Source organism: Desarmillaria tabescens (genome assembly GCF_030435595.1).
Source record: "Desarmillaria tabescens strain CCBAS 213 chromosome Unknown EV420scaffold_26, whole genome shotgun sequence".
NCBI lineage: Eukaryota > Fungi > Basidiomycota > Agaricomycetes > Agaricales > Physalacriaceae > Desarmillaria > Desarmillaria tabescens.
This window is the reverse complement of record NW_026848325.1, coordinates 13496-28460: the sequence shown is the minus strand read 5'-3', so window position 1 is coordinate 28460 and position 14965 is coordinate 13496. Positions and strand designations below refer to the sequence as shown.

At 45.6% G+C, this 14965-nt stretch overlaps 2 protein-coding genes across 2 annotated transcripts; both read left to right on the top strand.

Annotated features, from left to right (window-relative positions):
• Window positions 1-5669: 5669 nt before the first annotated feature.
• On the top strand, window positions 5670-7412 carry EV420DRAFT_1644806 (uncharacterized protein; the record flags this gene model as incomplete). The annotated part of the gene is made up of 2 exons (XM_060477694.1): window positions 5670-6600; window positions 6904-7412. The coding sequence occupies 2 exons, from the start codon at window positions 5670-5672 to the stop codon at window positions 7410-7412; spliced, it is 1440 nt and encodes a 479-aa protein (XP_060328670.1).
• A 5382-nt stretch (window positions 7413-12794) lies between these two features.
• On the top strand, window positions 12795-14619 carry EV420DRAFT_1481416 (uncharacterized protein; the record flags this gene model as incomplete). Its single annotated transcript, XM_060469766.1, has 4 exons — window positions 12795-12930; window positions 12986-13662; window positions 13699-14033; window positions 14067-14619. 4 exons carry the CDS (start codon window positions 12795-12797, stop codon window positions 14617-14619), a joined length of 1701 nt encoding a protein of 566 aa, XP_060328669.1.
• Between the last annotated feature and the right edge of the window lie 346 nt (window positions 14620-14965).

Here is a 14965-nt window from a genome sequence, read left to right as displayed (position 1 = left end):
CATACAAGTTGAAACTACTGGTTAACTGGAAGATTCACAATAGGTTTAATAAAGCGTCATTAACACTATACAATCCTCCCAAGTTTCTGAACCAGCCAAAACCAAGTCAACCACCACCCAAACTCATAGATGATGAAGAGGAATACAAAATAGAGGAAATAGTGGGAGAAAGAGACCAAGTCATAGGAAAAGAAAAAACTCGTCAAACCATTACCAATTACCTGGTCAAGTGGAAAGGTTACCCTGCTGAAGAAAACTCATGGGTCATGCAAGCACACTTAGGAAATGCCAAGACTCTGGTCAAAGAGTACAAATGCATTTGCAAAAGATTCAGTGGACTATGGACAAGAATGGGAAGACCACTGGTGTCAACAGTAAAATCCCAAACTCATATGATGTACCAGACAGCTTCCAAGAATTGCCTGAGGACTTCATCACTCCATTCAATTCAGATCAGGAAACCATTAACCCCCTGTCCAACTTCTCTGAGTCCAATTGCTGTTCACATAACACTCAAGAGCGAAAGAAGGCCATTGGAGGCACCAGCGCCACCCAAATGGACTCACAAGAGCTCAAAGGATTATTAACACCTGAGGACTTAGCAGAAATGCATGAGTTTGAAAACAAACACAATGGGTGAGATGACTATGACAGTGAAAGTGACAGCGAAGCAGAAGGAGAACTCAAAAACCAGGAGAAAATTTACAAAAATTGGGACACTGAATCTGAAGTGGAAGAGTATGAGTCTGACAAATCATTCAGGACAAATGAGTCTTAAGGAGGGGGTAATGTTATGATTTTTCTATTTTATCTTTTCAGCGCTGGTCTTTATCTTATCAGTGCATTCAAGTGCTAGGACTGTTCCCACATTGTCAACACATGACCTACACATTGTTGCTGTGACACATGGACATTGTACAATTCCCTTTGTTACACACATGGTTACCGAACAACAGTAGTCTATTATTAGCATACTCAACATATATTTAAGTAGAGCCTCAGCTGGCCTAAACCCCAGCTTCGGCTAAGGTTTAATCTACCCAACTCAAAGCTCTTCACTCCACAACTACCTAAGTCTAGTTACCCACTCATATGACAGGCATTGCATACACCATTGTTGCGACTGCAGCCTACTTACTCATGGAATTTTGCAATCTAGTGTGTTTTACATGCACACAGAGATATAGTGAGTGAGCAGACTAAAATGACACATCGACACTAACGCTACATGGTGCAATGATGCGGAATATAACTTATGGCATAAGAAGCAACGGGATTCTAAACAGGACTTAGTCACAGCACTGTACCTGATGGGCATGTGTGATGAGAAGGCCGAACCCTATACCCAGTGTACTATGCTCTAACTTACAAGCATGCTCATGGGAGTTGGATGACACTTCAAAGGTTGCATTAACATTGAAAGTATTTAGTGCGCTCACTAACTATGATGTGCTGTACCTGAAAATCCGAGGAAATCCTTACGCGAGATGACAGATATCACTGGCACAAACTTGGACAGTGGGGTTCAGCCAAAGGCCGCGAGCCTGCATTCCATTGTCCAGAGTCCCATTGTTTGAAGACTCACTTGTTGCCATGTCTACGAGAAGCCTCTGTGAATCCAAGAAAGAAGTACTGAAGGACATATGTCAGAAGTGATAGTTCTGTACACCTAGACCTGTTGGTCATCAGAGAACAAGCCTGCAGGTGTCGGAAGAGCACCCCTTGGCACATGTTTAGTGAGCTCACTATAGAAATGAGACTAAAACTGGGAAGTCCAACTTGGATGCTCAGTAAGGCAGTGGTGGCAATGTACTATGCACATAGGGGTCTGGGTACTGTGTGACATTTGTAATTCTAAATTCCCTGTAGTACAAGTAGGACGGTTCCAGTAGATAGAAGCCAAGTTTCAAGCCCCCGAGTTTCCGTGCACGCGTTGAAGGCAGTATTGTGACAAAGGATCAGTTTGTGACTTCGAGCTTTGCATAGAATTAGTGAGCTCACTCAGAGAAATATGAGATACCCTTTTGATAAGACTTTTGAGAACTTAGTCAGAGTGAATACAAATCAGTGACACTGTTTCTGTTCTGTTAAGTGCAATAAGTCTGTTCAGAGAATGTGTTGAAGTGGAAATATGAGATCTGATCTGTTCTGATCTGTTCTGTTCTGTTTCAGTCTGTTCCGTGTCAGTTCTGTTCAAAGTTCCGTTTCTGAATCTGTTTCTGAGCACTTCTGAAGTGTTCTTGAGTCGAGATAACCTGCTGGAGTCAGTTGGAGAGCCCCTACATACAGTTGTGTAGTGAGCAGGCTAAGTCAGAGCTTGCCTGTGGTGTTCTTTTAGTGAGCTCACTATTGTTTCAATGTGTATCATCTCTGTTTCTGTCGGGATCAGTGTCCCTTGTATATCTTAACTTGAATCTGCCTTGAAGGTTGCATCGCACCAGTGAACAACCTTCCTGTAAAAGTTCCTAGACTTAGGAACTCATTAGAGAAAGCTTAGCTTTGCTAAGAGCATCGAGAATAAGAGAAACTCTTTGAGATATTGAAGTATAGTTGGATCACATTAGAAATAATCACTCCCCCTAGAACTTACAAGGGTGATTGTAGTTTGTGTAGTTGTGTGAGTGTGCATGTGGGTTTTTGAGGTTTGCCTTTTAGCCTGCTCACTATTCCACAGGTGCCCACAGCCAGCCTCTTCATTTGGAGCCCACTGCAAGAGAGAGTTTCAACTGTGAAAGGATCTTACTTCAAGTTTTGTGGAGAATCTTTACACTTCAGTGTAACTAGCTACTAAGCTTATTGAAGATTTCCTTCTCAAGGAGCAAATCCATTGGCCCTTCTAACCCAAGGACTGCTGGCAACCAAGATAACCCCTCACAGAGAAAACCATCATCCCGTAAACCAAGACAACCAGGACCTTCTCAAAGTCAGGACCCTGTAACTAGAGCACAAAAATCAGCGAGCAGACTAACTGTTCCACCCCTCTTCCTGTTCCAGCTCGTGGAACAGGTACCCAAGAGAGGAAGAACTGGTCAGGCTGGCCCATCGCAGCAAGTGCCCTCAGCGTGTGCAGAAAATATCCCTGCTCCAGTAACAGCTACTCATCATAGAGCTTGTAGTTCTAGTATTCCTGGACCTTATGGTATGATTAGAGCTCTACCGAGCTCACACCAAAATTACAATCCAAATTTAATTATTCCCCCATTTCATACTGCAGTCACTATGGCTCAGTCTATGCCTGGCCTGAATGAAAAGGCCATGCCAGTTTTTGATAGCTTGACAGACCCTGAAGAGCTTGAGAGATTCTTTGAGCATCTGGAAGATTTATTTTCCAAATGTGCCATTACTGATGATAAAGAGAAGAAGCATTATGTGACCATGTATACTGACATCAAGACCGCCAAGCAATGGAAGGTCCTTGATCACTATGCTACTGGGAACTATGATGCTTTTAAAGAAGAAGTCATGGGTAGCTATGATGGCACAGTTGCTGGGGACTGAGATGCTGTGCAGGAACTAAAGCAATTGGTCCGAAGATGTAATCTTTCACCCATTCAAGAAAAAGCTGACTTCATGTCATTCAAGAGAGAATTCCAAGTACTGGCATCTATGCTTACAAAAGATAAAGTACTGTCAAATAGAGAACTCATCAACCACTTTCTTACACCAATGTCGGAGGAATTGTACCAGTCTATCAAAATTAGATTGGAACAGTTGCCTCTACCGGTGGGGAAAACTAAGAGAGACCTGGTAAACCCATATACTTTGGAAGAGGTTATAGCCAGTGGGCTTGATGTCCTGCAAGGAGTATTCTCCTCGATGGATCAAAAAAGAAACAAAGCCTGCAGGCTAGATATAGCTGTATCGGCCTCGAGGAAAATGTATGGAGCTTGCCCAGGTACGAGAAATAGTGTGTCACCTGAGCCAGCAATAAAACAAGAAGACTTTGGAGGGTTCTTGGCGTCAATGAAAGATATCTTTGAGCAGCAAGCTCAGCAGGGAAACCAGCAGATTGCGGCCCTAGAGAAAGCCTTTGTTGAGCAGCAGAGAGGCATGATGAGCTTCTTACAAAATCAGCAGTCACAAATGCAGAACCAGGTGCAGCACTTGAATCAGCAGCCACAGTTTAGTGTGTGCACTCCAAATCTGGGGTTTGGGAGTCTCCCAAGGTCAGGTAATTCCAGGGCGAGCTCACTAGATGGTTGGTTCTGTGGGGAAAAAGATGGGCATGTATCTGCTGAGTGCCCTATGAAAATGGACTATGTGAATTCAGGAAAGATAGTCCTTGTGAATGGTAGAGCTCACCTGCTGGGCAGAGGGACCATCCTCAAGGAGATAAGGGACCCCTATGTCAAGAATAGAATTGATGAGTATTATGCTCGACTGGACACATTGAAGAATCTGAGCCAGAATGTGCTAATGTCGGGTTCTGCAATGCCTGGTCTGCTTAACATGTCAGGCTCACTGGCTGTCCTTCTCCAAGAAAAGCAGGACTTAGAGTGTGAAGTGTATGCACTACACTCGCAGACCAGTGCAGCAGGAGGGTTAAGGACATGAGGCAGAGGCCCTAGCTTAGAAGATCCAGAACGAGAAATGCCCACCGATGAAGAAAGGGAGCAGGGTTTTTCTAAGCGTTCAATGAAGGCAGGCAGGAGGAACCATAAGACTAGTGGAGTGGCCAGGTCAGGTTCACCATCACCCCTGGAGGATGCAAACCAAAACCAAAAGAAAACCAGAGTTAGGGAGAGCTGGAGAGAGCAGTCAGTTGAGCGAGCAGACTCTGAAGACAATGAGCCAGTTGTGAAAAATAAGCAAATGCAGATAGACCCCACACCCAAGTTCATACCTACCTGTTATGGATATTGGGTATCCACTAATTTGGTGCATGAGTCAACACATGCCCATACTCAGCCTTCTCAGCCCTAGTAGTGACTCGCTCGTACTTTCTCTTATTTTCTCTTACTTTCTCTATTCTTCTTACTAATACTAGAATATTATGGAGCATTGTAGAATAATAATGACTCGAACCTGTCCTTAGTATATAAACTTGTAGATAACATTGTATTAAGAAGCTTTTACCAATCTACTACTTTAAAGACACCTTCACTGTGTGAACCCTCAGTTATGCCTAGCGCTTGCTGAACAACTCGTTGGATACGCCTAGCACTTTCTGACACCAACCTGAAGGTTACGCTTAGTGCTTGCCTTCACCCATGGCCCGTAATAGCTTCGCGCTTACAGGCTTTCTATATCGGTAATTGCTCCATGCTTACCGGCCACTTCCCTCAGTAATTGCTTCGTGCTTACTGATTTCCTTTATTTCGTAAACTGGACCTCTCAGGTCTCCTCACGAACCCTCACCAGAATCCATTATATTCCCTAACGACATACATCATTTCTAATTAATCATACCTCACTTCGATCATCACTCCTCGCCTCGTGCTTGCATCTCCGGATTTCGGCAGATCCATAACATTGGTGGACACATTGGGAACTGAGTATAGGTTCCCATTTGTTATACCTCATTGCTTGCGAAGCAATGTAGCTTGTACCACTTTGTATTCATCCCCTTTGGCTAAAACAGTTGTTCTGAAATGACCTGGCCAAAATCTTCATTCAGCCCTGACCCCAGTGGGAAATGTCATTCTTGCCATGCCTGCACTTTCCACAACATGACTCGCCATCAGGAACTGTTTACTCCCTCCTCTTGGGAAAGGCATACTTGCAGCTCTTTGAACGGTTTGCACATCAGTCGGACTAATACCAGAAAGAAGCAGTTGCGACACTCAGATGAAGAATACAGTACTCTCCAAATAAAGCTTCATCCTTTCGATGGACCATTTTCATATGGAACCTTTCACAACGATGAAGAATTCCCTGTTAATATGCGAAACACTATCTGCACATCCATCCCATCTTTTGAGCTTACACGATCTCCAGCACTCGTATCTCGCAAAAGGCGAGCTCTGAGAATACTGAAGAGCAGCTTGAATGTTGACCTCGGACCTAGTCATGCACTAGAAGTCACTTGTGACCAGTATGAGAAGACATTCCGATATGAGTTCGAACTCCTAGAAAGGCTATTGAGACAGACATGGGCCGTTCATATATCAAACGGCGACCTGGGAGTGCGCATCAACTCATCAATCTTCTCCCGGTTACAAGCTGCACTACAACGGCGAAAGCGGGAAGCCAGCCGTTCACTTGTTATACACAAGATAGATCTTAATTGTCCTACTTGGGGCCAGGATATCCACCTTTTTATGACAGAGAATGACTTTGAATTGTATGCCCTTTGTTATCGGGCATCTGTTGAGCATTTCCTGGCAGAAATGGTTAATCAGCATGATTGGGAAACCGGCAAGCCTTGGCCCACACTTGATGAATGGAGAGAGCATGGCCAAAAGCTGATGCACTCAATGCAGACAATAGCAGATAAATCAGAACAGCGAAATTACTCAGCCATTGGATATCACCCTCGAAGCAAAGCAAGCGAATCCTTATTCTCACTCAAGCCTAGCCCTGTTCTACCATCAGTGAAGACATCGGAAGTGGGATTCCTGGATGGTCCTTGCGATATATCCATGAAGGGCGAGACCGAAGGTAAACAACAGTCACAATCTCAATGATCAGCTAGCGATCCCAACTTCAATGACAAGACTTCTGGTGACCATAATAGTGATAGCCTAGAATCGAAGGATTTGCCTTCCTCTTGGCAATACACAGGGCCAAGTCTTCAAACTGGAGGCAATCGATTCGTAACTTCAGACAAGTCAGCTCTGACCCTTTCATCTGCATACGTCCAATGACCTGCGAACCATACTGTTGGTCCTTGCAACTTTAATGCAATGGACGCAAATGAAACAAAGCCAAAAGTCACTCATCACAAATCTCACTTATACACAGAACTGCGAAGAGATGATGGTCACCCAGGAAATGTACATGATATGAATATGACTCTCTTGCCTATGAAACCTCAGCCACAGGAAGGTCTTGCTAACAGACCTCTTGAAATATCCCTCATGACTTCGACACCTCCTCCCATGCTGAAGGTCCCTTCTGCCATTGGTCTGAAGCCGTCGAAAGGGAGAGTGAATCAGTGTATATTTCCAGAAGGAATTGCGGCTCAGGCACAGAAGAGTGAGACGGAAGCTACAAAGGATGATAACCATACCATACTGAAAATATCGACACCTACGGGTCAAACTGCGAACTCCCGTTCAACTATGAACCGTATCGATGAGCCAGGAGACGTTTCATTCAAGGACATAATGAGGGACGAAGGACGGCCTCAATCCCAGCATAATCATGAATATGCCAACATTCCTGAGCTCGGCAATGAGACTTCCAATCGTCATAATACTAGCAACTGTAATCTGGAGGATGTGCCTTCCTCTCTGAGATATACAGGATGAAATCTCCAAACCGAAGACAATCAATTTGTTACTTCGAGTAAGTCAGCATCAGCACACCTTCAATCAGCTGCAAGCCACACCTCTGGTCCTTGCAACCTCGCCACAGTAGCTGCCATGGAAATCAAGCCGGCAACTGCACATCATGATTCTCAGCTGCATACAGAACTGCAAAATGACAGTCAGTCAGCGAAATCATGCAACGCAATCCCAACTCACCTGCCTCCTACACCTAATTTCCGGCCACCTACAGGCCCCAGTAATGGATCTCTTGATACCTCCCTCATATGTTCAACAAATGTTCCCATGAGCATTACCGTGTCGAAACCTCATCTTGCTGCCGGATTCAAACCATCAAAAGAAGAACGAAACCAGTACATACTTCCAGAAGCTGATACGACTCGAGCACAGCAGAGTGAGAGGGATGCTATGAAAGAACAGAACTGTATGGCACCGAAAACACCGAAACCCGTGTGCCAGATAGTCGATTCCATGGAGGGGAAACTCATTGTAGCCTGAGCCGGAAAAGAGAAGAGGCTAAGTCGAAAAATGAGATGGGCTTTAGAAAGAGAACAGAAAATGCGCAGGGAGCCAGAAGCAGCATTCTCAGAAGTCTTGGTAACTGGACAGGAGTCAACTGAACGGCTTGAAGATACCACACCAGGTACGGATTTTGGTGCAGTATCTTTGCAGCACAGGTTTCTGGAGAAAACTGAATATGATCAATTAAGTCAGAATACTCAACTGAAAGCCTGTTCAAATGACGCACCCGGTTCCATTATTGTCATTCCTGTCACCATCCTTCCAACTCTCGCTTCCGAAAATGCTCAAGCGAGCCTGTTCATGCATTCAGGTGTTGCGCTGCCAGATATTGATCCATGTGATGGCATAGTCGAACAACATAATGACAAGACATCGGAATCGAAAGCAAGAAGGATAATTGTGGAAAAAGCAGCTTCCACAAGTAGCAAATATGTGAGTCAGAAGGAAACCAGCATGTCGGGCCAATAAGGGGACTTGAAGATCAGATTTGGGATCCAGGTTTAAACATGCGATGTGAGGTCCAGATTAGGATTACATTGGATATCGATGAAGGAAAGAACCAAGAAACATTCAATCAAGGCCAGAAATTAGATGCAATCCTGAGAGTGAATGGATTAATGGTGGAATTGACAAGACGGCTATATAAAGGGGCCCATCATCAATATCATCCCTGTTTTGGAAAAGGTTCTCAGGAACCAGCACATGCCGATTTCCAACTTCATCACATGCAGTCTTGGGTTTCCTCTAATCACATATCACCCGAGCGACATTTTGATGCCTCTGGCAACAGAAACCATTTTGAAGTTACTATAAAGGTTGACTCAGGGCATTCATCCATGGATTCACCTGCAGTGCCAGATCAAGCCCGAAATGTGAATTTCAACCTAATCCTCGACTCATCTAGTAACGAGAAGTCTGCACGCAATGAGATTCCTGAATTTAATGAACCTTGCCCTCCATATGTGCAGGGTGTGGGATAAAATTTACTCCCATGTGCTCGAAGTTACAGTTGTGACTGGCAAACCAAGGAACATTCAAATCTACAAGGTTTGCTCTATCTAATTCTTCAATTTTTCTTTCCCTTTGCCTCGTTCAGGCATATGTAGACTGGGGGGGCTGTTATGGATATTGGGTATCCACTAATTTGGTGCATGAGTCAACACATGCCCGTACTCAGCCTTCTCAGCCCTAGTAGTGACTCGCTCGTACTTTCTCTTATTTTCTCTTACTTTCTCTATTCTTCTTACTAATACTAGAATATTATGGAGCATTGTAGAATAATAATGACTCGAACCTGTCCTTAGTATATAAACTTGTAGATAACATTGTATTAAGAAGCTTTTACCAATCTACTACTTTAAGGACACCTTCACTGTGTGAACCCTCAGTTATGCCTAGCGCTTGCTGAACAACTCGTTGGATATGCCTAGCACTTTCTGACACCAACCCGAAGGTTACGCTTAGTGCTTGCCTTCACCCATGGCCCGTAATAGTTTCGCGCTTACAGGCTTTCTATATCGGTAATTGCTCCACGCTTACCGGCCACTTCCCTCAGTAATTGCTTCGTGCTTACTGATTTCCTTTATTTCGTAAACTGGACCTCTCAGGTCTCCTCACGAACCCTTGCCGGAATCCATTATATTCCCTAACGACATACATCATTTCTAATTAATCATACCTCACTTCGATCATCACTCCTCACCTCATGCTCGCATCTCCGGATTTCGGCAGATCCATAACACTACCCCACAGGTGGTAGTCCCCCATGTTCTGAAGGAATTTGCGAATGCGAGAGATGTGACCAATACTGGAGGTGAGAGAGGTCCTCAGAACAAGAAAAATAATAAGACAGTGATGACGTCTTACCCCATGGACTCATGGGAACCTGCCTATAAAATCAAGGCACCTATCCAGGAGTGAGGTGACCAAGCTGAGATCTTGGAATGTGTCATGAACATGGAAGTTCCAATTACAGTGGGAGAACTTCTCTCCTTATCCAAGTTGCGAGAGGATGTAAAGAGTGAGCTCACTCTAAAACAGATCCAACTTGGGAAGAAAGGAAAGAATGGGAAACCACAATTTGAATATTTTCTGGGTGAGGGGCCTGATGAGGACAAAGGAGATGATGAAGAAGAGGTAAAGGAGGATATATTCCCCTTTACACAAATTGAAGCTGAAAGCAAGGAAACGTTACCAGAGAGTGCAATTCACATCTTGGACTTGCCCTACACTGGCAATTTCATGTTAACAATGGAGACAAAAGATGGTGTGCCTGTGGGCTCACTAATCTGGCAGGATCTGTTTCTGCAATATATGAATGAGACCGCAGAGCATGGGGAAGATCCAAAGCCTGTATATGTGGCTAAAGACTCCCATGCATTGAGATCTGTCTTCCCTCTCATAAATGGAATGGAGAAGTTGGAAAGCTTGTATAATACTGGCTTGCAGATCGTCTCAATGTCTGGACATGTTGCAGATAGATTAGGATTGATATATGACCCTGACAAGGTCATCAACATGCAATCCACAAATAAACAAGTCGAGAAGTCACTAGGGATGGCAAAGAATGTGCCATTCTTATTCGGGGATATTACCATGTATCTGCAAGTACACATAATAAGGGATCCGGCATATGATGTATTGCTAGGCTGACCCTTTGATGTACTAACTATGAGCACTGTATTTAACTCGGCAGATGGAGGACAGATGATAAAGATAAAAGACCTGAACTCGTTGCACAGTGCAATAATACCTACATTTCCCCATGGGCAACATAGGGTAGTGCAGCGAGAGGTGGAACAGGATTTTCAGTAATCAATGATTTGATTGATGATCAAGGAGAGCTGGCCTTAATCATAGAAGCTGATCATAAGGGGAACTTTGTGATCAGTGGCTATGTGAAATCTATGGGATCAGAGAAGTTCAGAAAAGAAAAATTGCAGGCTACATATATTGCAGCCAGTGATCAGGTGTGCAGCGAAGACTTAAAAGTGCATGGGACATTGTCTTCATATTTTGGGGTGCTTAAAAACATCAGAGAAATGAGAGAAGGACGGGCGAAGGATGAGGAAGCTGAACAGATGCTGTACTTGAACCCAAGCAGATGGGTTCAGACATACTTTTATGATAAGGCTGACCTGGGCTGCACACCTCCGCCCATGGGTTCTGTAAGAGATGTGTTTGCTATGAAAAAGTATAAACCAGTTGCACTGAAGGTCAGACTGATCCTGGGGGGACTCCCATCGGAATTTAGGATTGAGTGTGAAATTCAAGGGGATCCCTTGAAGGATATGCCTCAACTTAGTGAGCGGCCTCCAGATTTTGTACCTATGGGCAGATACACCCTGGAGAGAAAAGAACAAATTGATAAGGTACATGGAGAGGACTTTCTCTGGCCAGAAGAGCGCAAACTCATGCATCACTTCATGTGTCAACAAAATGAGGGTTTTGCCTGGGATGATAGCAAGCAGGGTCATTTTAAGGAAGAATACTTTCCTCCGGTGACTATTCCTGTCATGGAACATACCCCTTGGATTCAGAAGAACATTCCCATACCTCCTGGAATATTTGACAAGGTCTGTAAGATCATCAGGACAAAAATACAAGCAGGCATGTACGAGCCCTCAAACTCCTTGTACTGCTCGTGTTGGTTCTGTGTTGTCAAGAAGGATGGCAAGAGTCTTCATCTTGTACATAGCTTGGAACCCCTGAATGCAGTGACTATAAAGCACTCAGGAGTGCCACCAGCAACCAATGAGCTCACTGAGCACTTTGCTGGATGATCTTGCAGAGCTATGTTAGATTTATACATTGGATATGATGAAAAAACCTTAGATGAGAAATCAAGAGACTTGACTACGTTCCAGACACTGTTTGGCACACTCAGACTAGTTACATTGCCTATGGGATGGACAAATTCTGTACCCATATTTCATGATGATGTAACCTATATTCTACAGAAGGAAGTACCACACATCACCTTACCATATGTCAATGATGTTCCAGTGTATGAGCCAAAAACTCACTATGAGAAACTGGATGGGACCTTCGAGATGATACCGGCTAATGATGGTATTCAAAGATTTGTATGGGAACACTTCCAGAATGTGAGTAGGGTCATGCTGTCATGAATCACCCCTATTTTTCACCTTATCTTATCTTATCTCATCAACTCATCATTCGACTCTTGTCATCATTCCTCGTACCTGATCCGCATCATTCGTGACCCGATCAATCACACGCATCATCCACCGTTCACACGCATGATCCGTTTGATGGCCCATAGGTCTGATCACACAACCATGGGCCCGACCCTCCTTCAGCCAGTCACGCTTCTTTAGGTCGACTCTGATCACACCCTAGGACGGATAGGATGCCACGTATACCTCCCAGAAGATAGCACCATACGAACGCTAGTCTTCTTACATGCAGGGGGACTTCTAGCATATCAAACATACCAGCCTAGAAGACAGCGATGCTTTGGGATGGGTACCTATTAGTATATACACAATGTATTTAAGCCTAGCCTTGCTGTGGGCTTACACCCCAGCTTCAGCTAAAGTTATACACTCCTAACTTTTCATGCAGAAACTCCCTGCTTCCTTCACTAAGGACTATCGTTTCTGACCTAGTGATTGCAATGCCCTCTTCACAACTGAATCACCGAACGCGAGTGACAGTTTAGAGGCAAACGTTGTTCAATCCAAGTTAGTGCGTTACAATTAGCCAAAGCTTGCTTCGCATACCCTCACCGACGAATAACCACACTGTTGTTCTACATATTCCTGATACGATTCTCCACGATAACAGTAGTCATACTGTTAATCGTAACTAGTACTTTCAATGTCGTTGTACGACGGTGACCATATGAACCCCGAAGACCACGAAGCCCATTACTCCGTGGTTACCCTCGAATCCACGCTCCTTCTATATGCCTACGAGCTAGAACGAACACAACAAAGAGCACCGACCCTCCCGAGTGAGAGAGTAACAGACTCAAATGAATCCTCAACCAGACACCTCACTCCCATCAGACTCCGCCCAAGCACACCGCAGCCCCCCGTCCCAGAGGACGACCACGTCCTCTCACAGCAAGACATGGAAGGGCAAAATGACAGCAGGGGCAAAGAAATTGGGTCTTCCCTTTGGGAAGAAGACCCCAGCTGACACAGTATCTCTCCAAACAACAACGGAGACAGTCCCGGAGAGCAGCTACATGTACGAGAAGCCTGAAGGATCTACATTGATGTCGCTAGAGGAAGAATCTTCACCGACTGAGGCCATGAAATATGCCTCCCAAGTACAACACCAGGAGCAATTGAAGGAGAGTGGGTATGACCAAATGCCGGGCGCGATGTGGGAAGCAACGGCGATGGCCCAGATAGTTCAGACTATGGAAGCACCCGGTCAACAGATGAGCACAGTCAGCAGTCCTGGGGAGAGCCCGTCATGGCAGGAAGCGGCACGACAATGGAAAGCGAGTCAAGGGATACGACGAGGGATTCCCCAGAGCCAAGAATCCAAGGCCCTGGGTCCCCGACCAGCTCCTCCAGCTGGCTATCCTGGTACTCAGCAGACGGGACTCGATGAGTCCACGGAATCGACACTCCACGACGTTATACGTTGCCGATCCCTAGCTCAAATTGATACGTTCCAGACCCTCCAATCCAACCTGACCCCAGAGAGCTCGAACAATGGGCAGAAGAGGAACGTCGCGCCCCAGCCAGGAACATGATTACCATCGCAGACCTCAGAGCCTGGGCAGATGCCTTCGGGGAACCCACAACTGCATGAATCTCACCAGTTGAGTCCACATCCTCCATCGGGGGAACCCTCGACACGATCACCGAGGAAGAAAACCCTATCCCTCTCACACTTCCCAGACCCTCAGGGGCCCAGACCCCCTACTATCCTGATGACGAAGACCCATGGGGAGAGCAGGCAGATCCAGAGGAGCTCCAGCAACACCCCCATGCTGACTCCCCGCCATGGGAGTGAGGGGTCTTATTTGCAGACACCAATGATGAGGACACGGTCCTCTGGTGGTTCACAGGAGCCCAATCCCTTGCCAGAACTACCAACGTATCCAATCTAGTCGAGACAGAGCTCGATCAGGCAGGCCTCGCAGATTGGCCTCACTGCAGGTGCCGGATCTGCAGACGATTATGGAACTTGGCCCAAGCCTGATATAACGAAGTTGGGCCCGACCCAGAGCTCGAACCCTTCCTTACCCCCAAACCAACCTTCCACGTTGAACCCCCCTTCATATCCCAGAGAGAGCTACAGTGGTGGGTCTATGACAGGGCAGACTTCGGAGACATCTTCGAAAGTTATAGAAGATACTTCGCATATGTCTGGAACTGGAACCAGATATGGATCGACGGAAATCCCTACCTCTTATGATATGAACCCGTTTTCCACCCAACCGACCATCTCAACCGACTGGACCCATGGGTTAGAGCCAGGATACAAGTCGACAGGCTCACCCATGCGGGAGAATACGAAAACGATCCCCCCTTCGACAAAGGGCACGACGAGTTCGTTCAAGGGTCCAGCACCCATCCCTACCGACGAAGAACTTTATAGAATGAACTGGGACCAATTCTGGTGGTATATGCACGCCAAACTACCCTATGAAACCTATTGGTCCACCTCCCCACAAGGGTGAGCCTACCAACAAGCGGAGCCGGGCTCCCAATTGGAGAGGGACATACTATCACAAGAAACTCAGTATATTGCCATAAACTATTGGAATATCCTACACCCTGAACGACAACTACTCCAAGGAGGTCGTTATGAAATCCCTAGTACCGAGGATTCAGACTTGGACTTCTCAAATCTAGGAATTCTCCGAACCACCACCGCCGTTACCAGGCCTGGTGAGACTTCAGGACTATTTGCAGGGGGAAAACAATTAGACCAACACCTCCGAAGTATGGGAGGCACTGCAACGGCCCCCACCTCCAGCCCAGGAAGCGGGCCAGCACCCGCCGCACCAGAAGGAGGAGGTGGCA